The 27,565-nt window shown below is 47.3% G+C and overlaps 1 protein-coding gene across 4 annotated transcripts in view; it reads left to right on the top strand.

Annotated features, from left to right (window-relative positions):
- Positions 1–20,651, top strand: part of LOC147605751 (uncharacterized) — a 53,424-nt gene extending 32,773 nt beyond the window's left edge. For 2 of the 4 annotated variants that reach the window (XM_086793588.1, XM_086793585.1), the window contains 2 exons: positions 19,828–19,879; positions 19,972–20,651. In XM_086793588.1, the coding sequence (XP_086649714.1) occupies positions 19,828–19,858 (31 nt within the window). In that variant the 3' untranslated portion in view covers positions 19,859–19,879; positions 19,972–20,651. Of the gene's footprint in view, positions 1–19,827 lie in introns of all 4 variants that reach the window. The other 2 variants (XM_086793587.1, XM_086793584.1) reach the window with 1 other exon arrangement.
- The last annotated feature ends 6,914 nt before the right edge of the window (positions 20,652–27,565 follow it).

Below are 27,565 nucleotides of genomic sequence, written 5' to 3'. Positions count from 1 at the left end.
TTTATAACTGGTAAGTGAAGACATGTGAGAGTTCCATGTCTTCTATAATCAGTTGTTGGAAGTATCAGAGGCAACCTAGCTAATGATATTGCTGGTGTTGGGTAACTCGTCGAGCTGAAGCTGGAGCTCCCCCCTGTATGCCAAGCACCTTCTCGCCATCGCAACAACCCACCCCCCCCCCCCCCCCCCCCCCCCCCCCCGGCGGCACCCGCGCGGCCCCTCTTCTTTCTGCCAGCATCTGCTGTCTCCTGCCTGCAGCCTGCGCCTCCTCCCATTGGCCTTTGCCTCCCCTCCGTCTTCCTCTTCTGTTGGGCTGGCCCCCCTGTGGCGTCGTCGCCTCTCCAGCGCCCTCTCCCTCTCCCATCCTCTCTCGCCCCTGCCTTCTCCGCCTCAGTCATGCCCTTGCCTCCCTCGCCTTAGCCTGCTGCTTCCCCTTCTTACCCTCTTCCCCGTTACGTGCTTGTAGCTTTCGGGCATTTTCTGTGTGGCAAGACTCGGCATCTTCTAGTCTCAAACCTTGAGGAGGACTCTATGGCAGCCGCTCTGTCATCCTCAACCGAGGCTGCCGTCCCTTGCGTCTCTTTTTCAGAAGCGGATCTCGAGCTCCTCATTTCAACAGTCGCTTCTTTGGAGGCCTCCACCTTGGTCTACAAGATTGTGGGTAGCCGCCCGGCATGCGGACAGTTTAGGGATCTGTTACAGGCAAGTCTTCTAGGCACTCCTGGAATAATCATTGGTATTCATACCTTGAGGCGTGGCTACTATCAGGTTGAGTTCGATTTGCCTGCAGCTTCAGACAGAGGCATGCTGTTGAGCCCCGTCACACTTCATACGGCCCATGCCTTCTTTGCGAGGTGGCAGCATGGCTTTGACCCTGCGTCCAACCCTTTGGTAGGCATCTTAGGCTTTCCCGTGACAATCCGCTTTCCAGGTCTTAGGAAGGAATACCTTCCTCTTCTCCTGGTGGTAGGTGGTGCTATCGGAAGAGTGATGGAACCCCCCTCAACCGCTGCTTCGGTTCTTGCTTGGATGGTTGGGATTCCATCCCTTCGTATCTGCATAGCCACTGTGGAGTCAGTGCCTCATGCCATATCGCTTCGTTGCCTCTGAGGGGACCCTATTTTGTAGAGAGTTGAGCACTCTAGCCTCCTAGGCCAATGTTTTATCTGTCGACAGAGATGGGAGACCTCGCTAGAGCTTGTCTTCACCAGCAGTCTAGGAGGGCGACCCCTTCGCCCCAGTTTAGGTCCTCCTCACGAAGGTGGGAGGGACACAGCCCCCAGGTACCACAACACCAGGACCCAACCTCGGTTGAGTCCGGCACAAGAGTGGTAGACCACCGGTTGACTTCCAGAGCAGAGTAGAGCGCCGCCGCTAGGCGTGCCGGGATGATAGGACACAAGAGGATACGGTGGTGTCAGAGAACGACTACGAGCATTTATCAGAGCAGGCCCCCTGACGGTGATGCCCCCCCCCCTCTCCCCGGTGGAGACCGTTACCACGTCGAGATCCCTCTCCAGGCTTTCAGTTTCCCTAGAGGCTCTCGGATCCACCAGAGCCTTCGGCGGGCCTGCCCCGTAGCCCTCCCCCCCCCCCCCCACCGAACGCAATCCCTTCCCCCCAAGCCCCCATTCTCAACCCTTGCCCATCCCGCATCCCCCATCCCCCATATCCCCCCCTTCCCCTCCCCGACCATCTTCTCGGAGTGTCCTGCGTGCAGCTCCCTCTGCTCTGCTTGTATCAGAGCCCCCCTTGCCCCCCACCTTCCACCTCTCGGGAGCATTCTCGTCACCCTCCGGCAACACCTAACCCGGAGCGGAGACAACCAGCTAGCTCACTCCGCCATTTGATCCATCGTTTTATAGAGCCGGTAGAGATGACCATCGTTTTATAGAGCCGGTAGAGATGACCATCGTTGTCTCTCCGGTGCGGGCCTCCAGAGTCTCTAGGCGGCCCCCCAAGGGGCCGGGGTAGCTAGTTGACTACCGCTTCTTCCAATGCCTTCTCGTCAAAGGAGCTGGTATGTTTGTGTTTCTTAAGATCCAATAGGAGGAATACCGGCCGTGACCTATCCATATAGATCAGTTCTATGTGGATGGTGGTTGTGGTGGCATGATTGGTATTTTGGTAGGCACTACCTTCTCCGATCATGCACCGGTTATTCTCTCCTTGGAGGACCCTTGGAGGCAGGATAGACATTTGAGTACCCGGGTCCCAGATAGCCTCATCCAGGACTCTGAGATTTGCAGTAGGAAAGAGGAGATTTGGGAGAGGCTAGATTTTCACTCAAGAGCCTTCTGGCTTTAGAGAGGAGAGGAGCATTTGTCGGGGCCTAGCTTCTCTGCAACGGCTTCAGGAGAGTGCACCAGGTAGCCCGCGGATTTAGAGTCAGTTGGCTGCCGCCCATATAGTGCTTAGATCCATATAGGAGTGGAGGGTGGGGTACAGATACCATGCTAGAGCCTCCTTTTGGACGTAGGGGGGAGACGGGGTCACCGGGGATTACTTTGAGATTACAGGCCCACACAGGCGGAGAGATGTATCCACAGGTTACAAGGCCTCGATGGATCCATTGTTACAGCCCCCCCCCCCCCCCCCCCCCCCCCCCCCCCCCCATGTGAGAGCCATTGCCACTGATTTCTTCAGCTCTCATCTCACAAGTGCCCCCATATCCTCATAGGTGCTAGATGCGTGTGAGCGGGTTTCGCGACAGACGAGAGAGGTAGTCCCTCATGCTCTCCGGACCTTCCTCCCGACCCCTTCACACATCAGAGGAGCTGGTAGAGGCTATGAGGGCACTACACGAGGGCAAGTGCCCGGTAGAGGATGGTGTGAGGTGAATCCATGGCCCATCCCAAGCATGATGTGTAGATGTGTGGTATGTGTATATGGTGAATCGTGATGTGTGATCAATCCCAGGTGGCAAAAGACGGTGCGTGGCCAGGAGTGGATAAACGCAAAAGAGAAATCAAAATACCAAGCACATGGGTGATCATGGAAGACGGGCTACACAGTTTCTGGAAGAAAATCAAGGTGGTGACGGACCTAAAGGGGGGAATAGTGGTCTTTTGACAGGAGAGATGCAAAGGGGTGGGCTTGAGAGACCACCAGAGTGTAGACTGTAGAAAAGTCGGTTCTTGCAGTTCCATATTCTTGATAGAGGTTGCAGGTTGGTGATCCTGCAGAATTCAAAGATGTTGAAGGTCACGGGGAACAGCGCAGTGTGAGAAGATTGATTGAATCAGAGCAGAGTTGGAGTTGTAGTCCAGAGAACTAGCTAGGAGTGTTCCCTAGAGTCTCTGTGTATCTCCTCTGTTAGATACTTGGTTCAGTCTATGTCTGCTCAACTGTAGTGGCTGCCTGACAGTTGGATGCTGGTTCGTTGTGAATGAAGATGAAGTTTTGAAGAAGTTGCCACTGAGGTCTACTTGTGGAGGACCTGCCAGTTTATTGTTTTTTTCTTCTTTTTCTTTGAGCCCCAGGTCTCAGGGTTGTTGAGACATTGAAGTGATTTTGGTCTATCTGAAGCAGACAGGGAATTTGGGTTGTATTAGTTATGAATTGATGCAAAGTCTGTTGATTGGATGTTTTTGTTGTGATGAGTGAGTTGTTTGGGTTGAGTTCTTGAGGATGGAGCTCATGTATGAGTCAGTCTGATGACTAGTGAGCTGCTGCTGACTCAGTCAAAATGAGTCGAGGAGGTACAGGGCCATTTCTGTGTCAGCTGAGCTTCAGAACAGTCAGCTGAAAGTGTAGGGGACTTGCCCTGGCTTGTTGGTGCTTGGGAGGAGTGTTTGTGAGTCTCAGCTGATTGACAGACATCTGTCAAAAGTCAGAATCAGCAGTTGGAAGGGTTTGAGATCAGAGGGTGCTTCTGTGGCAACTGCGAATCAGCCTGGTTTCCAAAAGGCTGGATCCATGTATGGATAGTGTGTTCTGAGAGGCTAGAAGAGTCTATTGATGCAGAGGAAAGGGTACTTGTATCAGCTATTAGATTAGTTGAATGGTCGGGTACAGTCAGTTCTGAGACAGCTGTGAGCTTACTATTGCTAGCAGAGAGCCTCTAGGGTGATATCTTGATCAGATAAGTATTGCCTGTGGAGTGCGTGTGTGAGAGCATATCTTGATATAGAGTTCTACACCTACTATTGGGCACTGATGACGTTAGTGGGGATGTCATAGTATCTAGTCCATACTATGCATAATGGAGTTGATAGTTATATAGTCTTGTGGGTTGACTACCATGAGTATATAACATGCACGTTCCTAAAAGGTGAATTTGGGCATGTTCCTGGATTCATCTAGGTATATATATATATATATTGCCTAAGGGTCTGTGGATGTCAGAGGACACCTAAGGGAAGTTCTATGGTCAGGAGAGGCTTGTAGGCTGCAGTTCAGAGGTGTTGGAGGTCTGTGCTGACCAGGGAGGATAGCTAGAGGAGGTAGCTTGAACAAAAAGGGAGGTTGGGTGGGTGTAAGAGTGTCCAAGTGAGTCAGCTGGAGGGATGGGGACGGTAGCTGGTCTGATTGGTGCCCTTTGAGTGGGGATACTAGTGTCTCCTAGTTCTGATCCCGCTGTATCTTCTTCTTGTGTGCCTGTAGGTGGTGTACAGAGGTCGTCACCCGGAGACCACACAATGGGCTTCCAATCTCCTTATTTCTTCGTCGTTGGGATCTCATGAAAGGCGGCCTCAGAGCTGCCTTTAATGAGATAATGGTTACGGGAGCCATGTCAGAGAGGTTGTCAGAGGGATTAATCCACTTGATTCCCAAGGAGGGTAGTGACAGATTGGAGATTCGGCAGTGGAGACCCATCACCCTTCTAGGGACTGCCTACAAAATTCTGGCCAAGGCCATCAGCTGGCGGCTATAGCCCTCTCTCGCCGACTTGATACATGGTACAAACGCCGGTTTCATTCAGGATCGGAGCATTTTGGACATCTTCGCCTTCTGGGAGGCAACTGGCTCGACCAGGATGCACCAACAGGATCTTATTGTTCTCAACAAGATCTTATTGTTCTCCTTCTTGATTTCGAGAAAGCCTATGACAGAGTAGATTGGGGCTTTCTAGATGGAACAATGTGCAGGATGGGATTTTCGGACGAGTGGGCCGGAGGTGTTTTGAGACTCTACTTAGCTTCACACAACCACGTTCTTATTTAGGAAGCTAGAGGCGACAGAGTTCCGCTTTCTCGCTCGGTCTGCTGGCCGTACTGCCCTCTAGTACTTTATCTCTTTTTGTTCATCTCCGAGGCCACGACTAGTTTTCTCTCCGCCCAAGAGACTAGGCTCAAGGAACTACGTCTTCCCATTCATGCGCAAGAGAAGCCGCTAGATTCCGAGTTTGTCGATGACACTGTAGCGTACCTGTTGGGGGCGAGGGGAACCTCTAGAGATTCGTTGAGGATATTGAGATCTTTTGTCGTGCATCCAGAGCACAGATTAACTGGCACAAGTCGTGTGGAGTCTAGGTTGACTCATTGCCCACCTCGACTTGGCATCTAGTTGAGGCTTTTTAGTGGGTCCCGAGGGACACTCCAGTTCGTTACCTTGGATGTCAGGTTGGCATTGATATCTCCCCTGAGCAGCAGCTATCCCCTCCTCTTCTGAACATTTAGAAGAAGCTGCTATACTGGAGTTCAGCTAGGCTTTTTGTAGCTGGTGGCGAACCAGGTTCTTCTTGCCGGGACATCTACCATTGCTGAGGAGATATTGGGTATTGATCATAGTCACCAGAAATGAGAAACGGGAACGGAAACGATCAAGGAATGGAAATGGGGAAACAAGTTTTTAGGGGTGGAAACGGCCATTTCCTGTGACAATAGCACTTGGGAAACGAGAAATGGCCATGCAAACGGACGGGGTCGTGAAACGGAGAAACACATTTCTAGGGGCTGAAACGGCCGTTTCCTGTGACTATGGTACTGATGTACCAGGTGATGTGGGGGAGCGAAAGCCAATATATGATTCTGATGGGAATCCCGTCATAGATGGAGACTACTCATCATCCTCATCTTCAAGCTTGGATGATGATGAGTGAGAGCCGGCCATATGGCTGTTGGCATTTGTACTAGGATTTCAGCTTTAGTAGGACTTCATGTTGTATGCTCACAGTTCATTTGACATAGATGTTTGAATTTCAATTGTTTTTTTGCACAACTTTGTGTACCAGTGTTGCTAAATTATGAATGGTTTATAATATGTATTTATATAAATATATATACACATTATTTTAAAAAAGTGAACATACTTAAAGTGCTCATCCCGATGCGTACTTTACGTACTTGTACGCGTACGTGTACGCATAAGCGTACTGCTAAAGTACACAACCACTATGTTCTACACTAGCAAGACCAGTGAGCAATATGGCGAAGAGCTTGGCTGAACCAAACCTCGGTCCAAAAGCTCCGTCACTTGTTTCATAATCTCCTTTTGCTGTGCTCTGCTTACACTATATGCATGTCTATTTGGTGGGGAGCTACCTGGCAGCAAATCAGTGCGATGATCCTTAGGTCTATCATGCATAGGAGGCGCGCCTCTAACCGTTTGAGGCGTATGAGGCTTCGTTCGAGGTGTTTGGGCATAGTTGATTTTTTTTTTTTTTACTGTTTTTGGATTCTTCCCGTTTCTGACCGTTTGGGGTTTGCCCGTTCTGCCCGTTTGAGTCTCTACATGGGGGCTATAAGGGCCCCTCTAAGCTCTCAAGACTCACACACTCTCTCTCTCGTCTCTCCCTCTCTCATACACACTCTCCCTCTCTTAAGGCTTAAACCTTGCTCAAGGCAGCTCCTCACACACACTCTCCCCCCCTCTCTCATACACACCCAGGTGACACCCTCTCTCTCACCCTCTCTCACTGCGGACCTCTGAGCCAGACAGAGACCGAGAGCACCAGGCTTTCAGACTCCCAGACTACATCAGAGGGAGATTACAGAGATATGGGCTCGACATCAGCACCATATCTAGGAGCGGCTAGCTCACTTACACTCACACCCGGAGATCATGCTCCAAGGGATTTTTGCCTCGCCATCGCCTATGTATCGCATACTACACCCCCATTATGGTACTAGTTGGAGCTAGACAGATTTGCATTGCATTCTTGTATACCCTACGCATATAGGTTGCATACTGAGCCTTTAGCAGTAGTGCTCCATCCATCACCCCCCCCACTAGCTCAGTACTTCCATAGTTTATTTCATGTTTATTTTGTTCTTTTTTTTTCTGGACATCCAGAGGACATTGACAGTTGTACATTGATTTGTCTCATAGGTTGAGTTCGGCCTCTAGTAGACGTTAATATAGCTTTCTTTCTTTCTTTCTTTCTTTCTTTCTTTCTCTCTGTTTAATAATCTATCTATCTATCACTATCTATCTATATATCACTATCTATCATTTTATATATATATATATATATAATATAACAGATGCCTCTAACATGCCTCTAACGTCTCTAAAAAATACGAGTCTTTCGAGCCGCGTACCATACTCGCCTCGTACCAAACGCCACTGACGCCTCTAACAACCGTGTTGTTAGGAGATAGCTCTCTTGGTAATGCATCTGCAAAGTAATCCTTGTGTGCATTAAAAAATTTCAGCCTTTCACTTGAAGTAAAATCATGGAGGCTCATAGACCACAAGAAAACTTGTGTGGTGAAGCATAATGAAATGAGACTAAGAGAAAATCTAGAGCACTTGGTTAAACACACAAGATTAGTATGATAATTAGCATAATTATAATTTCAAGATAGGAGTAATGACTCATGTATCATTCATGAGAAGGTGCTTCTTAAAAAGGTTGAGTACAAGGTATAGAATGAATCCTGGATAATGTCGTAATACTCCTAAATCATCTCCTACATTTTCTAGATGCTTTTCCTAGAATCTCTCACCATAGTCAACTTTTGTGGCCTCCTAGATGCATGGGAAACAAGTGCCTCCTTCTAAGTAGGAATTGGATCCTTTTACAAGAGTAAAACTAAAGAGGTTAATATGCCCCAATCGACCTTAGAATAGAGGCATGATAATTGGGTGAATATCCCAACAAATCCCCCCTCAACCGATTAAGCATGACAATGCTACTCCCCTAGCTATGATGACACTTGGAGGACTCATTAGACTTATTGGTTATGTTTACAATGCCATGTCCATAGGTCTTACTGGTTATGATGACAATGCCAAATAGTCATGTGAATGAATCTAATGATGTTTATAAGGCTTCAGAGTTAGAGAGTTATGTTTAGAAAGGAGAGGTTTTAACTTGGTAGGGGCATTAAAATCTTAGGCTACTCAAAAAGCCCAATGTGCTTCAATACAATTGGCCTCCTCGAAGACCTCTTCTTGAAATTCTTCTTGAGTTGCAAGATACGCCTTTTGAGCCTTTTTCTTAAAGAAACAATTCTCCTCAATGTGATTATCTTTGCCATAAAATCCACAAGATTTCTTTACTTTTGAGTCGGTGAAGCTCTTCTTGTTGATAAAGTTCCTGTTGGTGGAGAACTTGTTTTTGGTGTAGTATACTCCTTCATAGACACTAGTGGAGGCATTGGTCTTCTCTTGCTTCTTCTTGTACTCCTCAAGGAGTGCAACTTCAATGTCCTCTAGAGAAGGTTCTGGAAGATTTATTAGAGTAGAGACTAAATGTCCATACTCTTCATCGGGCATACTTTTTAAAAGACAACTACTGCATCTTCATCTTCTATTGGTGCTCCAGCAGCTGCTAGTTGGGACATTAGACTCTTCATGTGATTTAGATGAGTTAGAAATGAGTCAGATGTTTTCATTTCAACTTTGAAAATTTGAATTTTAAGGCTAATTTTTGAATGTTTTCCCTTTGCTCCAAATACTTTTTCCGGTCTCCCATGCCTCGAAAGAGGACTTTGCATCTGAGATGTGATGAATGTAATTATCACTAAGTCCTAAAGCTATGATGGCAAAAGCCTTTTCATCCTTAGCTTCCCATGTGATCTCGGCCTCCCTTGTACTTGGTTTTTCTTCTTTCCCATTTGCAATTGCCCATAGACCCTTTTTCATGAGGATGAATTTTATCTTGACTTGTCATGTGTGAAAACCTACCCCATTAAACCTTTCAATGTGCATTGAAGTAGCCATGTTAATAGCAAGGTCTTACTTAGGAGACTCTCCACGGGCTCCCTGGATGAGAACTTGACTGTGAGAGACTGAGTAAAGTCTTGAAACACCATGGATCCACTCCACGGGAAAGTCCATCCGGCTCGTCGTGCCGCTCCAATCTACCCTATCATTAGCTTTCTCAACGTCGAGGAGTAGCACTATGAGGTCCCGCTGCCACATCCTGGCCGAAGCTGTCGCCTCCTAGAAGGTGAAGATGTTGTCCAGAATGCTCCAATCCTGAACAAAACCTGTCTGAGTGTAATGGATCAACTCAGGGAGGAAAGGTTGAAGTCTCCTGTTGATGGCCTTGGCCAAAATCTTGTAGGCGGTCCCAAGAAGGGTGATGGGTCTCCATTGGCGGATCTCGAATCTGTCACCACCCTCCTTAGGAATCAAGTGTATCAAACCCTCTGAAAGCCTCTCTAGCATGGCACCTATGATCATAATCTCATTGAAGGCAGCTCGGAGGCCGCCTTCCATGAGGTCCCAGTGACGAAGAAAGAAAGAGACTAGAAGCCCATCCGCCCTCGGGCATTTTCCCCTAGGAAGCTGTCAGTGCCTCTGCAGTGAATGGAGTCAATAAGAAGGATCGAAGAAGGGGGGGGGACCACCTCTCTTGTGTGCCGCTAGACCCTCTTGCGCGCGTCCATCACCTGTGGAGATAATGGGGCACTAGTAAGAAGGGATCGGAAAAAATCCGTGGCAATGGCTCTCACATGGGGGGGATCAGAAACAATAGCTCCATCGTGCTGCGCAACCTACGAATGCCATCTCTCCTTCTGTGGGGCCCGGCAATCTCAAAGAAATCCCTTGTGACTCTGTCATTAGCCTGGGTCCAAAGGGAAGCTCTGGCATGATTTCTGTACTCCACCCTCCTCTCCTCGATGGATTTGATCTCCATACAAGCGGCAACAATGTGACTCAATCGAAGGGCTATTTGGGGAACTCTCCTGGAGTCGTTGAAAGAAGCCAGACCCCTCGTCAAACTCCTCTCCTGCTCGTGAAATCCCTCCCGTCTGTTTTGGGCTGCCTCCTACAGAAAGCTATTGATCTCACCCAAGCCCGCATCCAAGGTGCACACGGCAGAGCTTGAAATAAATTCCAGTCCCGCCCATATTTTCTCTATCCTAGCCCAAATCTTGGGGTCCTACATGAGGTTGTCCAGAATCCAGGAGCTCGCGTGCCTGTCCGGCCTCCAGAGGTCCTCTAAGGACAGAATAACCGGAGCGTGATCTGAAAAAGTAGTGCCCGCCAAGATACCGATCATGCCCCACGGCCGCAAGCCCACTCATCCACATAGAACATGTCAAGTCTAGAGAAGTTGGGGCCGGTGCTCCTCCTATCAGACGAGAGAAGCATAGGCTCCGAGGGCTGCGACCAAACTTCGGCAGATGCCAAGGGTCCTGGCCCCTGAGTGCCAGTATCAACCGCTCCCATGCATAGTACTTTGTGCCTAAGACTGTGGCTGTGCCTCCTTCGAGTCTATTCACTGTTGCCTCGATCATGTGAAAGTCTCCACCCATGCACCAAAAGTCAGTCTGAGGAAGGGCCTGTCGGACTGTGTTCCATAAGATGGCTTTGCCTGCGGTGTTCGGGGCATAAACATTGAGGAAGCCCACGCAATCCTCTCCAATCATAATGGTAACCCACTATGCACGCCCAAAGACTATGACTCCTAAGCTTGTCAGTGTCGGTAAAAGCTGCTCGCTTACAGAAATGTAGATTCCTCCCTGCATCCCTTAGGGGCCGAAGGAGGGAGACCAAAAAGTGTGACTCCTACCTGGTAGAATCTTCTCGCAACAGCGGGTGTGCCCCTCGGAAGGTGGTGCTCCTGGAGGAAAAGAATGTCGATGGGTCTCCCAATTGTAGCTTTGTGAATCTCTCCTCTGAAGACACCTCATCACTGAAAGCACTGAGGCCCCCCTAAACCTTGAATGTTTCTTGAGGCTATCCGCATATCAATCTTTGTGGGAAGTGGAACTATCGGAATTGCCCTCCACGCAAAGAGTCTTGGGCGTGGGTTTAGATGGGGGATAATCACAATCTGTCTTGGGAAGAAGGCTCACCGATTGGGCACGGATCTTGTCCTCCATGTGACGCCACTTTGTCCGAGCACGGATCTTGTCCTCCATGTGACTCCACCCTCCTCTCCTCGATGGATTTGATCTCCATACAAGCGGCAACAATGCGACTCTCAATCGAAGGGCTATTTGGGGAACTCTCGTGGAGTCGTTGAAAGAAGCCAGACCCCTCGTCAAACTCCTCTCTTGCTCGTGAAATCCCTCCAGTCTACTTTGGGCTGCCTCCTACAGAAAGCTATTGATCTCACCCAAGCCCGCATCCAACCAAGGTGCACGCGGCAGAGCTTGAAATAAATTCCAGTCCCGCCCATATTTTCTCTATCCTAGCCCAAATCTTGGGGTCCTACATGAGGTTGTCCGGAATCCTGGAGCTCGCGTGTCTGTCCGGCCTCCAGAGGTCCTCTAAGGACAAAATAACCGGAGCGTGATCTGAAAAAGTAGTGCCCGCCAAGATACCGATCATGCCCCACGGCCGCAAGCCCACTCATCCACATAGAACATGTCAAGTCTAGAGAAGTTGGGGCCGGTGCTCCTCCTATCAGATGAGAGAAGCATAGGCTCCGAGGGCTGCGACCAAACTTCGGCAGATGCCAAGGGTCCTGGCCCCTGAGTGCCAGTATCAACCCCTCCCATGCATAGTATTTTGTGCCTAAGACTGTGGCCGTGCCTCCTTCGAGTCTATCCTCTGTTGCCTCGATCATGTTAAAGTCTCCACCCATGCACCAAAAGTCAGTCTGAGGAAGGGCCTGTCGGACTGTGTTCCATAAGATGGCTTTGCCTGCGGTGTTCGGGGCATAAACATTGAGGACGCCCACGCAATCCTCTCCAATCATAATGGTAACCCACTATGCACGCCCAAAGACTATGACTCCTAAGCTTGTCAGTGCCGGTAAAAGCTGCTCACTTACAGAAATGTAGATTCCTCCCTACATCCCTTAGGGGCCGAAGGAGGGAGACCAAAAAGTGTGACTCCTACCTGGTAGAATCTTCTCACAGCAGCGGGTGTGCCCCTCGGAAAGGTGGTGCTCCTGGAGGAAAAGAATGTCGATGGGTCTCCCAATTGTAGCTTTGTGAATCTCTCCTCTGAAGACACCTCGTCTCTGAAAGCACTGAGGCCCCCCTAAACCTTGAATGTTTCTTGAGGCTATCCGCATATCAATCTTTGTGGGAAGTGGAACTATCGGAATTGCCCTCCACGCAAAGAGTCTTGGGCGTGGGTTTAGATGGGGGATAATCACAATCTGTCTTGGGAAGAAGGCTCACCGATTGGGCATGGATCTTGTCCTCCATGTGACGCCACTTTGTCCGAGCACGAGAGGATGTCTTGGGAAGAAGGCTCACCGATTGGGCACGGATCTTGTCCTCCATGTGACGCCACTTTGTCCGAGCACGGATCTTGTCCTCCATGTGACTCCACCCTCCTCTCCTCGATGGATTTGATCTCCATACAAGTGGCAACAATGCGACTCTCAATCGAAGGGCTATTTGGGGAACTCTCCTTGAGTCGTTGAAAGAAGCCAGACCCCTCGTCAAACTCTTCTCCTGCTCGTGAAATCCTTCCAGTCTGCTTTGGGCTGCCTCCTACAGAAAGCTATTGATCTCACCCAAGCCCGCATCCAAGGTGCACGCGGCAGAGCGTGAAATAAATTCCAGTCCCGCCCATATTTTCTCTATCCTAGCCCAAATCTTGGGGTCCTACATGAGGTTGTTCGGAATCCTGGAGCTCGCGTGCCTGTCCGACCTCCAGAGGTCCTCTAAGGACAAAATAACTGGAGCGTGATCTAAAAAAGTAGTGCCCGCCAAGATACCGATCATGCCCCACGGCCGCAAGCCCACTCATCCACATAGAACATGTCAAGTCTAGAGAAGTTGGGGCCGGTGCTCCTCCTATCAGACGAGAGAAGCATAGGCTCCGAGGGCTGCGACCAAACTTCGGCAGATGCCAAGGGTCTTGGCCCCTGAGTGCCAGTATCAACCCCTCCCATGCATAGTACTTTGTGCCTAAGACTGTGGCCGTGCCTCCTTCGAATCTGTCCTCTGTTGCCTCGATCATGTTAAAGTCTCCTCCCATGCACCAAAAGTCAGTCTGAGGAAGGGCCTGTCGGACTGTGTTCCATAAGATGGCTTTGCCTGCGGTGTTCGGGGCATAAACATCGAGGAAGCCCACGCAATCCTCTCCAATCATAATGGTAACCCACTATGCACGCCCAAAGACTATGACTCCTAAGCTTGTCAGTGCCGGTAAAAGCTGCTCACTTACAGAAATGTAGATTCCTCCCTGCATCCCTTAGGGGCCGAAGGAGGGAGACCAAAAAGTGTGACTCCTACCTGGTAGAATCTTCTCGCAGCAGCGGGTGTGCCCCTCGGAAAGGTGGTGCTTCTGGAGGAAAAGAATGTCGATGGGTCTCCCAATTGTAGCTTTGTGAATCTCTCCTCTGAAGACACCTCGTCTCTGAAAGCACTGAGGCCCCCCTAAACCTTGAATGTTTCTTGAGGCTATCCGCATATCAATCTTTGTGGGAAGCAGAACTATCGGAATTGCCCTCCACGCAAAGAGTCTTGGGCATGGGTTTAGATGGGGGATAATCACAATCTGTCTTGGGAAGAAGGCTCACCGATTGGGCACGGATCTTGTCCTCCATGTGACGCCACTTTGTCCGAGCACGAGAGGATGCATACTCCGAACTCCATCAATCACAATGGAGGTATCTGTAAGAAGGGGAGACAGGTACTCGACTGAGATATGCAGGAACACAAAGCCGCACCTCCAGGTTGGAGGCCACCATCTCCGCGTCATGGTCTTTGTGGCCTGAGCCTCCAAGCTCCATCCTAGCCAAGGCCATAGGTGGGTGAGTACGTCAGTGATACGAAGGTCGTGAAGATGGTGGGAAAGCTCAATTGCCTGTCCCTGGATGGCGGTATCCACCGACTCCAAGTCCCACTTTGTCCCCGGGGCTGCACTCAAAGGAAAAGAGAAGATCATCGCGCCACTCTTTGGCGTAGAAGGTCTAGAGTGATGAAAAACCACACATATCCGAATGGGGGCTTCTGTCTCCTCAAAAATATCTATCCCTTCTGCCGGAAGACATCGGAAGAAACTATAATCCACAGGCAGCCCCAAGATCGTGGGGAGCCCACCTGGGGACTTTGGCGGGAGAGCCCTCATTGGGGAAGGAACAATGGTCATCTCTACTGGCTCATAAAAACTATGAATCAAGCGGCGAACGGAACTCACTAGCGGTCTCCGCTCCAGGTTAGGGGCTGCTGGAGGTCAGCGGGAGTGCTCTGGAGAGATGGAGGGAGGGGGGAGGGCCGACTTTGATGAGGAAGACGGGGCAGAAGGGACTATTGCGGGAAGAGTTGGGGACTAGGATGGAGGAGGGGGGGGGGGGGGGCGGGGGGGCGGAGAGGCATGAGAAGGGCGCGGCTGGGAGTGATCCATCGGGGAGGTAGGCTGGTGGGAGAGGCTTGTCGGGGGCTCAGTGGATCCTAGTAGCCTCACTGAACACTAAGAGCTAGAGGAGGAATCTCGGCGGGGAAGCGGCCGCCAAACCGGAGGGGGCCGGAGGGATCCTCTTTGACTGGAGGGGCCCATCCCAACGGGTGGGTGCTATGATAAATGCTCGAAACGGTTCTCTGACAAAACCGAATCCTCCTGCACTCTACCAGCCTGGCACGTGCGGTGGCGGCACTCAGCTCTGGTAGTCAGTTGATAGCCCGGGCGCGGGCCAACAGTCCACCACTTGCCAGCAGCTGGGTCGTCCGCGGTCGGGTCCTGGTGCTCCACTGCCTAGGAGCGTGCCTCTGTCTCTACCCCTTGGTGAGGATCTGAATGGGAACCCGGGGGGGGGGGGGGGAACACAGGAGGCAGTCTCCTAGACTAGTGCCGAGGGCAAGCTCTGGTGAGGTGGCTTATCTGCCTGCAAATGAAGCATTAGCCCGGAAGGCATGAGGGCTCCAGTCGCTGCCCGTGCGAGGGATGAGGCAGCAGTGGGAGGGAATTCCATCACTCTCCTGATGGCTCCACCAATCACCGGGAGAAGAGGAAGGTATTCCTTCCTTAGGCCCGGGAAGCAAACTATCATTGGGAAGCCCAACACGCGAGCCAGAGGATCGGACGCAGGGTCGAAGCCGTGCTGCCACCGCGCAAAGAAGGCCTAGGCTGTACACAATGCAAGGGGGCTCAGCTGCATGACTCAGTTCGATGGCGCTGGCGAGTCGAACTCAACCTGGTAGTAGCCGCGCCCCAGAGGGTGAATGTCTATGATCTTTGCAAGCCCACCGATGAGGCTCGCCTACAAAAGATCTATGAGTTGTCCGCGCGTAGGGTGACTACCAAGTTCCAACAATCTTGCAAACCAGGGTGGAGTCCTTTGAACCTACAACAGTTGTAGCGAGGATCTGAAGGTCCGCTTCAGAAAAAGATAAGCAAGCAACGGCAGCCTCGGCCGGGGTTGACGGAGCAGCTGCCATGGAGTCCTCCTGAGGGTGAAGACCAGAAAATGCTGAAAGGATAATGCCCCGAAAAACCTGAAAAAACTACCTGCAAGAACTAGAGGGGAAGGAAAACGGGGGGAGAAGCTGCGGAGGAGGGAAGGTGGAGACCCGTGAAAAGGGGGCCCGGGTGGGTGGGGGGGGGGAGGAGAGAGGAGGGGAGTGCAGGTGGGAAAAGTGTGAAAGGAAGGCAGGAGGGGGGGAGCGAGCAACCAGGGAAAAAAGGGGGAGCGTAGGCTGAAAGGGGAGGGGCAACGCAGGCAAGGTGGGCGACACAGAGGGGTAAGAGGGGCAAAACAGGGGGGGTAGCGCGGCTAGGAGGCGTGGGGGAGGAGACACCGTGGGGGGGAGGAAAACCCACAGCCGAGGGGAAGGGGGCGACGAGGCAAAAAGGGGGGAAGGGGGGCGTTGTAGAGAAGGGGAGGTGAAAAACGCCGCAACAGTGCATGGGGACGAGGCAAACGGGGGAATGGGGGGGACGAGGACATGAAGCAAGAACGTGGGGGAAGCTCTTAGATCACGCTGATATACCCCCCATTCTTGTGCATCCCTAACTCGAACAGCATGCACATTTACCTTTGGTTGCTTCTCATTTTCCTTCTTACGTTGCGGGCATTCCCTAAACATGTGATCTTTGCTACCACATGAGAAGCATTTACCCTCCTTGGCATATTGCTCCCGTTGCTTAGGAGTGAGGCTAAACTTGTGCTTTTTATGAGAGGCATCCTTGGGCTGCATGTTTTCAGCCTTTACATCTTTCACAAAAGGTTTAGCCTGCTGTCCACTCTTTTCCTGGTTATGATCAGCCCTCTCTTTTCCCTTGAATGCATGGTCTCCTTTACTAGAACGCTGCAATTTATGCTCCAATTGCTCGGTGGCAAGAGTAGCTACTATATAGTCCTACAAGGCAGCATTATGGTGAGTATCAAGACCGGACTTGTAGACGGTTGAAGTCTAGACTTGAACTTCCTTTTCTTCTCGGGCTTACCCTGAAGCAAGAATGGCAAGCCCTCCGAGTAGATCTTCCAAAACTTGTTTACATATGTCTGCACAGACTCATTGTCCTTCTGCTCAATCTTATCCCACTTGCTCATGATCTTCTCCGCGGCATTGGGAGGCAAGAATTGTGCATCTAATCTCTTTAAAATCCTCCAATGTGTGAACGGGGCTGCTAGAGAGCTTTTCCGTGATCCACCAACGGGCAGCCGAGCTCTTTGGAATCATGCTTACATGACGAATCTTGGATTTCTCAGAGAATTCCTCATCATTGAAGGCAATGTCAAAGTGGGCTATAAAAGCCATTACCTTGCTTGCATCATAATCACCATGATAGGCTTCAAACTTTACAAAGTTGTCACGTGCTCTTTAAATTCTTTAAGCCTCTTGGTGATTTGTCTCGCCCATTTACATGGGACATGATTATATCTTGAATATATGGCTTGAAGCTTAAAGTTGCGGACAACTTTTAAGAAGCTGGGGAGGATGTCACCAGCCTGGACATTTCCCAGTATGAAAGGGGTCTGGTGGACTCCAGGATGTTTAAATATTTGGAAAGTACAAGCTTTGGGAATGGGGGATTATCCTAGAATACAAAGGACCACACTCCTAAATTTTAGGAGAGTTGCTATTTTTGGCCCGACTCCGATGGAAATTCTGTTCGCGTCATTACATCTGGAATTGAGCAGATACCAAGAGTTGGCAAAGTGCCTATGACAGAATGTCTACTAATTGGGATATTTTTAGAGGTAAAGATTATGGAAGGACCCATCTCTTAGATTGGGACATGTGGCAAGAAAGTGGACCAAAGTGAGACAAGTGGCCTGACACTTGTTAGAAAGTGGATCAAAGTGAGACAAGTGGCCTCACACTTGTCACTACAGCTATTGTGTGGCTCTCCACTTCTCATTGTAGCCTTCTCTTGCCATTTTAGCTCATGGGAGGCCCAAATCTATAAATTGGAGCTCTCTCTCTTCATTAATAGAGGCTCTCTTGCTGCACACTAGCCTCTACCACCATTACACGCTACCCTAATGATGGCTACTCTCTTTCTCTCTCTCTTGAAGGCTGCCCATGAAGAATACTGGTTGTTGGGGACTGTTTTGGAGGCTTCCATCGCGAAGAAATACTGAAGGCAAGGGAATTTAATCATTTATTATGATTTCTAACCATTGTAGTTGTTGTACCACCCATTGTACCGGCTGTACTAGCTTTTGTACTTACTGTACCTGTTGTACTAGTCACTGTACATGTTGTACTAGTCACTGTACATGTTGTACCAACATTTGTACTTGTACCAGCCACTGTATCGGCTGTACCAGCCACTATACCTACTGTACCAACCACTGTACCGGTTGTACCAGCCATTGTACCTGCTGTACCGACTGAATGGAGAGTTGTACTTACTGTACCAGCTCTATTGCATGAAGACCCGTGGGGTTTGGGGAAGAATCAGTACCCACAAGGAGGTATATGGATTATATTGTTGGCTCGGCATTTCTACAGCCTGTGTTCCGGCTTGGTAGCCTCATGTTGGGCTGTGTTATGGCATTTGTATATGGATAATCCGGCATCTCCCGTGGGAAGAGTAAGGCCCTCAAAGCTTGTACATGATATTATTCTCCTTGGGTAATAAATTACTCCAAGGGGGGGGTCGGTCCATTCCGGCCTCTATGCGGTGTCACATGTGCAAGCTCCATTTTCAGCATTTGTGGATGTTTTGTCCAACTTTATTTTCTATGCAAAGTGATGATGGATATGTGTTAAGGCTGTGGCCATGTTTCAATGTTTAAATGTTTTAATATGCATTGATGGTATCAACAAGTGTGTCAAAGGCCCTAGTCCCCCGGGCACCGCCGCGAGTTACAGCCCCCATGTCTGAAGTGCTTTATGTGGAGGTCTTTGTGATCCTTAGCTCTACCATTGTGCAGCTTCAATAGTGCCTTGGTGACATTGGTTGCAGTGAGAAGTGGGGCAGGGGATTTGGGATAAGTCGTGGGAGCTGATTTGGGATTTGGGATAAGTCGTGGGAGCTGATTTGGGATGTTGTATAGGTGGTGTGTGTAGGTCTCCCATATGAGAGGGTCTGTGGTAGGTGTGGGTGTCTTCTTTTCCTTCCAAAGGTGCCATTCATTGGAGGTGTCTGTAGTCAGAAAGAGTTGATACATATCCGACTCATGCTTGGCCAAAAATGCACCGTTCTTCCAGCGAGCAAGGTGACATAATGGTCTTTCGGGTGTAGATATCTACCCAGTCTCCTTTTTGTGAAGCCGCATGACTGCACTCATCATCATACCACCTGTATTGAGGCTGAGAGCCCACCGGCGGTTTGGCTGTGGAGCGAAGTGTGTGGGAAAGTTGGCTTGGGCAGATTTGTGCAGGATAGATGTGAGATGTGGTGTGAGAGTGGTGTTGAGAGGTTCAGGTTGGCTGTATGGCGGTAGGAGTGATCAGTGTAGACCGAGTCAAGGTGAAGGCCGGGTGTAGGGGGGTCTGGCGTGGGTGGCAAGGACTTGTGATCCGTTCCAATGGGTAGTGGTGGGATGGTGAAGTCCTGGATATGTGGTAGAAGAGCAAGAGATCCCATCAAGTAATCTGTGGTGGTAGAGCTGCCTCCTTGGGGGAAGCAGGTCAGGTCATCTAAGGTGGGCCAATCGACATTCGGCTGTAGATAAGCAACTCATGGATGGCCCCCATGTCCAAAAAACTCCTGCCGTAGCTAGTTATGTGCCGAGTGTCCTGTGATGACCGTTGTAACCCCAGATCTATAAGGTCTATCTCTGCAAGCATAACTGGGTGTGCATGAACATCATACATAAGATATCTCCCTGTTGAGGGTACTTCACAATATCTGCCAACAGAGGGGCATATAGCTACTGGACTGAGATGGCCAGCACGGCTTGTTTAGGAAAATGATTTTTTCTACATCCAGTTAAATTTTGAGCAGGGTTGTGGTATTTGCACATGGAGCTGTACCAACAGGCTATTTTTTGTACCAACAGGCTATTTTTTTGTACCAACAGGCTATTTTTTTGGAGGTGCAAATGCTACCAAGCCTCTAGGTGTGCTTAGTGGGAAATATGTGTGTGAGTTGGGTTCTGACAGATGCAGTATTGACTTGCAGGAATCACTTGTTTGAGGAGTATCCCAATTGACAAGGTTCAAGGCAGGCAAAAGTATATTTTGATAACTCCCACTTATTTCTACAGAAAAGGAGGTCAAGGCGGGACCCTTGACTAAGTTGCTATTGTACCATGCTGTGCAGCAGAGGGTGTCCTGACACTCAAATGCGAGGGGAGGAAAAAAGAGAGGTCACGGCAGCATTCTATTGTTTAAAATGCTGGTTAGTCTATGAGAGAAAACGTGCATGTTCCAATGCTCTTAGGTGAATCAAAGTAGATGGGGGTTCAAGCTTAAGATGAAACCAGCATTTAGCCTTTATTTGATATGACAAACAGTCTTTTTTCAATTACGGTGTGTTCACGAGTCTATCTGCAAGAAGAGAAGCTGTCGGCCAAATTATCTCCTCCATACATGCACTCTATAAAATATATGATCACTTTCCCTTTCCCTCCCCTATCACTTGGCCTTTGCAAGCAAGATCTTTCTGTGGCATGGCTAGCCATTCAACGCATCTCTATCTCCGACACTCCCAACCCATCTGCCTGGAAAGTGCAGTTATCAGTGTGTTGCCAGTGTGCTCATCCATAATATCAAAACTAGAATGAATGTGGCTTCCATGGCAAGACCATAAGAAGAGGAGGGAGGGTAAGTTGTCTACCTTTGTAAGACGTTATCGGCATTTTTGGATTTAGCGAGAGAGCAAATGACACAAACAGTGTAGTGGATTTGGGGAGGAAAAGATCACATTAGGCAAAACATTTTGTGCTCTACGTGGATTACATTTTGTGCTCTACGTGGATTTTTAATGGAATTTTCCTGTCAGCATTCAATGCTTTGCTGTCCACTAAAAACAATGATAAATGTGGTTGCTGCTCCACCCTCATGCTATAATGCCCTATTGGCTAGCTAGCTCATTTATTCAAGTCCGCGGTTGTGATGAGTAGCCATGGTTGAGCAGTTATATGCTATTGTTGGTGACATGGTTGAGCAGCTATATGCTTTTGTATCACCAACAGTACGCTAGTTATATGCTTTTGTATCACTAGTACACTTACATGCTATCGTGTCACTAGTACACTGGAATGCATTCATTTTCCTTGTGAAACCCCAGAGCAAGAAATGTTTTGAGTGGTTTTTTTCGAACATGTTCAAAACTTGGTTCAATGCCTTTTGCATTGAATTTGGTATTCCAACCTCTTCCTTTGCATATAGCGTACCACCTCGGTTTTCACATCCTTCATTACACGAATACATCTTGCAAAGAACATTCTGCAATTCAAAGAAATGTGGAGCATCACCCAAAAAGAAAAAAGCATATCAAGGAACCATAATCTCACACTTGTCCAAACAAGACACTTCTTGCTAGCCATCCTTGCCAGTGTTGGTTCATTTTTTCCACACGTACAGGCTGCCTATCCTTCCAAGGTTATATAATCAACAAACTGCACTCTAGAATGCCTCCTCTCTAAAGGGAAAATCAAGGCATGTGTTGCCCATCATATGTGAAGGCTGAAGCCACCTCCTTTGCAGAACAAGATAAAAAACTATTTACACAAAACAATCAATCAATGTTGCTCACACCTTATCAAGGATTCCATGCCATGGCCCTCCCTTTAACTCACATTGCACCAAGAGGGCAAGCATTGGGCTATCAAGCCTATAATCTTCAACCACCTTTTCATTTCCTTCATAAAAATTTCTCTTGTCCAATCTTTGTCATGGCAAGGACATGGAAAGCACACCCGCCTGAAGCACACCTCAAGTCTTTGTGATAACTCTCTGATGTATGAATTGACATAGGACTACGCGTGTTAAAGTGTCCACCCAAGATTATCCATCAAATTGTTGCAATACCCAAGGATAAAGTGAAATGTATCTTCATAAGCCATAGGAGGACACATTTTAAGAGTCCACCCAAAATTATCCACGAGAATTGTTGCAATATCCAAGGAGAAAGTGAAATGGTGATCTTCATAAATCATGTTCCAAGTGGGAATCCTTGATATTCATTCGAGACAGTCCATGTGAAAAGTTCTACAATGAATAGGTTTACCTTCATAGTTTTGGAGTTTAATTGGTTTGCTAGGTCCACCAATACCCAAGAAGAACTGTGCATAATCTCAAAGCTCTATATAAAATTTTCCTTTTCCGATGCAGACAATTCATATTCCCAAACCTTCACATGATCCTTGTGTGAACAAGAGAAAGGTGGATTGAAAACAAAAATCAAAGCCCACTCCAAGATTGGATGAAAGAGAAGCACATCAAATATCAAGTTCTCTTAACTTTTTTTTTTTAAAAAAAGAGAGAGCTTCAAGAATGCCATAGAAACTAGATGGTCAATTACTTGATCGGTGGGCAGACCCCTTTTAAATGAGTCCTTACCTACCTGAATGGAATGCCTCTAGGTTGCTTACATTCTGCACCATTTGCCAGCATTTATTATTCACCTGTCTTGTTACCTCTACATGTGGCCTTGCCTCTATCTAAAGTCCATGGTATACTCAACAAAATAAGCCCATGCATGGGTCCATAACTCTTTTTTGGAGTATTTGTAGTATTCCAAAACAAAGCCTCATGAAAATTCAATGCTCACTTCTAAGTTCATGCAAGGTTCTTCATAGATGTTGTGGTGGGCTCACCATAGGTTGACATAAATATCCTTCCTCATAGCCAAACACTTTTCTTTCTTATCTTTGTTATACTAAGCAAACAAAATTCTTCTATGTGATGCCATCATCAATCGATCCTTGTGGCTTTACACCTAAAGTCCTTTGCCTTTCTGCAAAATATATTTTGTTGAGGTGCATCTGTCCATGGAATGAAAGAAACACATTATTATTAGTAGCAAGAAATAAAAGAGAAAAAATAAACTTGTTTTTGCATGCTAGTGCTTTTAAGTACCTCTCATTAGAAGCAGCTAAAGCAACTACACACTAGAGAAAGTCCATTCCATTATTGAAGGATGATTGTCTTATGAATCACATCTCTTAATACAACTTAGATTCTAAACCTATTTTGTTTTGGTTTTGGGTGAGTGTGGCAAGGTGCTTTCTAATAAGATCTACACTATCTTTACCACCATTTCCAATGCATGTGAGCACGCGCGCGCGCGCACACACACACACACTAAAAGAAGTCTCATTAATGCAATCTTTGTTTTTCCACCCCTTGAACATGAAAGGTGGCCTCTCCATTATTTATTATTCAAACCTTTGAACCTTAAGGGTTACTTTTTTTTTACCAAATATAAAATTTAAACTGACTCCACTTTAGTTGATACCATATTTGGTAAAAGGGCAAGTACTTCCAACCCCCGAAATCTCTAATTCTTACTTGGGTTTGGATCGAGATAGCCATGCACAACATTTTGATATCATACTTGAACACTTAACTCTCACATGACTAGAGTTCAAACTTAATAAAAATTGCTAACCATGTGTACGCAAGTTAAACTGAATAAAAATTCTTGGCGCCCACGAGCTTCTCCATTATGTGTTTTTTTTGTTCCTACCTGCACAAGGCATCCTCCACAAGCTTCTCCATTATGTGCTTTTCTTTTCGCCTACCTGCACAAGGCATCCACTTGCATAACCTTCTGTAACTCTTGGCTCCTCTGAAGGCCAAGCACCCTGAAGATATCTTGATGCTGCTACCGAGATTCTTGCTCCTCTAAAGGCCAAGCACCCTGAAGGTATCTCAATGCTACCGAGATTCTTCCTCCTATATGCTTTGCAATTGCTTTGCATGTATTGTCTTTGAGAGAATAATGCTTCTTCTACCACATTCTCTACCACATAGCTTAATACATGCAATTGCTTAGCATGTATTATCTTTGAGAGAATAATGCTTCTTCTACCACATAGCTCACTAGTTAGGCAAACCACCGAGCATTACGTGATTCTAGAAAATTTCTTGGCATCAATTGGCAACATGATGATTTATCTTTACAACTTACTCGAAGAAATCATGGAATCCTTCATGTACTCATACTGCAATAGCTTTTGGATTGAAACATTGTAGTGTGAAATGCTATCCATCGATACATCATGCAATAATGGGTAATTCCAATAGCTTGGATGGATGAAAAAATGAAGATAAGCCCTAGGCTAGTCCCTAACAGCAACATCAAATATGTTCAAGTCAAGAGCTTATGTTCAACTTGCTAGAAGCTTGTGTCGTTGGAGGTCTCGCCTTAGAGCCTCAAACTACAACTTCCCTATGTGTGTATGCTCGCTTGTCTATATGTGTATGCTCGCTTGTCTATCGTGTCCTCACTCAATTGTCACACTAGAATGCTCCTTTGCTAATGGCGTGGAAGGAGAGATCTCTATATCTTATCAAGGCAATAAGAGATCTACCTTCGCAGTGGTTCTCTCTCATAAAAGGTGTGGGGAGAAGAAGAAGCTGATGCAAGAAGAAAACGTACAATCAAACCTATCTAGCATGCATACATCAAGCAAGAAATATTCAATGGTATACAAGCAAGCAAGAAGAGGGAAGAGGAGAGCTCATAAGTAAACTATTGCAAGGAAATGATTGTGTCTTCCTAATTGTCACAAATATCTTATATACAAATGACTAGTTTTCACACTAATCTGGTCAAACTTAAAAATGATTGGGGTTGGGCCTCTATTACTAGCCTTAAGCAACTATTAATGCAGACTTTCCCTGTTTGACATTAAGCACCAGGTAAGGTCACCTTATATGTTCCAGCACCGTCTTACAAAAGGTAAGTGCTCGCTTGAGCGGGTCAGATGGCAAAGTGCCTTATGGTAGGTAAGGTAGGTGAAACCATGTTAACCTACAAAGTGGTTAACAATGAAGAAACAACTTTGTCTTGGTTATCTACGAGTGATCTTGTGGAACCCAAACATAAACCTAAGCTTAATAAAGAAAAAGCCCCAATGGACCAAACAAATCGAACCTTATGCTTCAGTAAGTTATAGAATATGAACTCTTGCACACATCTAAACTTCCATTGAAGCCCATCTTATTACAATCAATTCACCTAGGCCATCACTTTCAGTTAAACCTCAATAAAAAAACACCAATTTCTTTAGCACATTTTCAAAAGTGAATGTCAATTACACACCAAGAGTCGAGGCCTTACCTACAAACAACAAATGCATCATGGATAAATTTCTAGATGTTATCATTGAGAACTGCGAGGGAAAATCTAAGTTGATGCACATTGGTAAATATACGACCTATGTGTCCCCATAATTGAGGAACAACCTGTGCAAGAAAAGTTAGTAAGGATTCCTTATACAATTATAGGACCAAGCCTGCCCCACCCCACTGAGTGAATAGGAGCATTAACCTTGTGACATTCTGGGCCTCACAACCCTTTTATCCTCTGTAGTGTGGATCCCCATAGGCTCTCTCTTGCAAGTAAATCCCTATGTTTGAAGAGACCTTAAGGATTGGATGTATGGAAACCTCTGTGCACATATCAAAGACCCCATAGAGTCCCAACCGGACTCCAACTTCTATTCCCATTCGGACGCTAACATATGCCAAAGACTATCCAAAGTGCCAGTAAAAAACTAGGACACTACTTTGAGGGTGAGGACATGAATTCTATATTACTTCTGATGTACAAAGGGATGTCAGAGGCGGTGTTGATGTTTGTGTCATTCGAGAGTGGCTGACCGCATGACAACTAAACCAATGGGAATCCTACAAGATGTCAAAATTAAGATATATGGGTTGAGCTTCATACAATCCTTTTTATTCATATATTTCCAACAGGCAAAGTCCTACCTTGCCATACTTGGATGACCATACATGCCAGTGTAGGCTCATACATAATTGGGACACCAAGCATATCTACATCTGAAAACGAGACCAAACGATCAAGGTAGATCTTTGCACGAGTAAAACACACACCATGGAGAGAGATGCTAGCCACTGTGTCTGAGACAACTACACTAACCACATGCGTTTATGTTTGTAACATCGGTGGTTGGAAAGTGATGTCGAAGACCAAATCCCCTTGCCTTATCATATACATTGAGTGTTGCCCTCTCACAACAAAACCCTTGCACATCTCAAAGGGCCCAATAGATTAGGCTTTTAATAGACTTTCTGTTTGGCAAAAAACATGCAAAAAGAAGGAAAGCCCATGGAAGTTAGCCACAACCTCTTATCATGGGAGACATGACTCTTGGTTTTTCACAAACAAATGTCTATAGAATAGGTGTGGGTGTCCTTGAGGTGCTACATGGACCTGGCCTTGAGGTTGCCCTTAGGGTTGGCCCTGCCATTGTTGCTGGCCTAAACGGCTAACCCTCTCTTGGTTTTCACACAAAAGAATATCCATGGAACAGGTGTGGGTGTCTTGCTTGAGGTGCTAGTTGGGACTTACCTTATGGTTACCCTTGGGGCTCACCCTACCAAACTGCTGGCTCACTCTGCCAGTGCTGGCCTAAATGGTCGAGAAGATGCTCTACCAAATCACCCATGCTCATGTCCTTGAATAGGACTCTAAAGGCACCCTTGGTTGACGATGAGGATTTGGATGATGCATCCCCTATCTCTTGGCTTTGATGGTGGACGACTTTAACATCCTTATCTTGGAGATTATCTTTACCAGGTCTATTGCCTCACAGGCAGCACTCATAGAAGATGTAGTGCTTAGATCGGTAGAGATGGTAGTGAAGCATGTTGCTCTTAAGATTGATCATAAATCAATCAATGAGTGATAAATCATCCAATCTTGTGTGCAAGCGTTGTATCTCATATGGAGATACTTAGTTCTAGCAATGTATTCCCACATTTTTCCTCCCTCCTCCTCTTGAGATTATGAATATGTGTAATGGGGCTCCATCTGGCTCCCCAAGGCAAGAATCCCATGATGAAGGTGTGTCTTAAGACCTTGTAGATGGACTTTTCAAGTGGTTTAGTGATCTAAACCACGCTAGCCTGCAAGGCAAAGTCTGAATGAGTAGATCTTAATAGGATCATCAATCCATCCCAGGGCCTTGAAAATTTGATCAAACTTTATTTGGTCATCATCCATGAGATGTGGATTGGCTTGGTTTTATTTTTCAAACGTCATCCTCAAAATGTTTTGTGCATATTCACGTAGTAGTGGAACGTAAGGAGGTGGTTGCATGAAACCCTCTATTTCAAGGTATGAGATCTCTTTACCCATGGGGTTGGGTTATACAGTTTCCGATGGCACGTATCCTCTACCAACCTGGTGCTTTGAGGCTGCAAGATTACTACAGGCTATGAGGGCACTGTAATGATGGAGAAAAGAAAGAAAGAAAGATTGCACTCATAATGGAGTACCACATGCACTCATGATGGAGTACCACATGCACTAAAGGGAGTACCACCATAGCCATAGAAGCATGGAGCTCCAAGAAGTATGATTTCATTAGTAAAAGTGTGTTGTGACCTTAGTTACAATATTCACTTATATACTTGCCCACCATTTCACACTCATTAATGTTAGGCCTCATACTTGACTGGCCATAACCATGCCCATGAGCCTCTCCTTATGTACAAACTCAAGCCCCTTTCATTACAAACCATCCCCACCCACCAAAGGTTTCGTCCTCGAAACCATGTATGGAGTAATGTATGGGCTGTATATGAATCCTTCTTGACTTCCCATATGAATGTGTAAGTACATTTGTTGCAATTCCAAAAACGCCTTACACAAGAAAACTCCACATAGAGTTGTCCACTTATTTGATGTACATATGGACTGCTCTCTATGATATCCA

This window comes from Cibotium barometz, chromosome 59, assembly GCF_041138505.1.
Source record: "Cibotium barometz isolate CiBa-2024 chromosome 59, ASM4113850v1, whole genome shotgun sequence".
Taxonomy (NCBI): Eukaryota; Viridiplantae; Streptophyta; class Polypodiopsida; order Cyatheales; family Cibotiaceae; genus Cibotium; species Cibotium barometz.
Note: the sequence above shows the minus strand (reverse complement) of the source record. Positions and strands in the feature narration are given on the sequence as shown.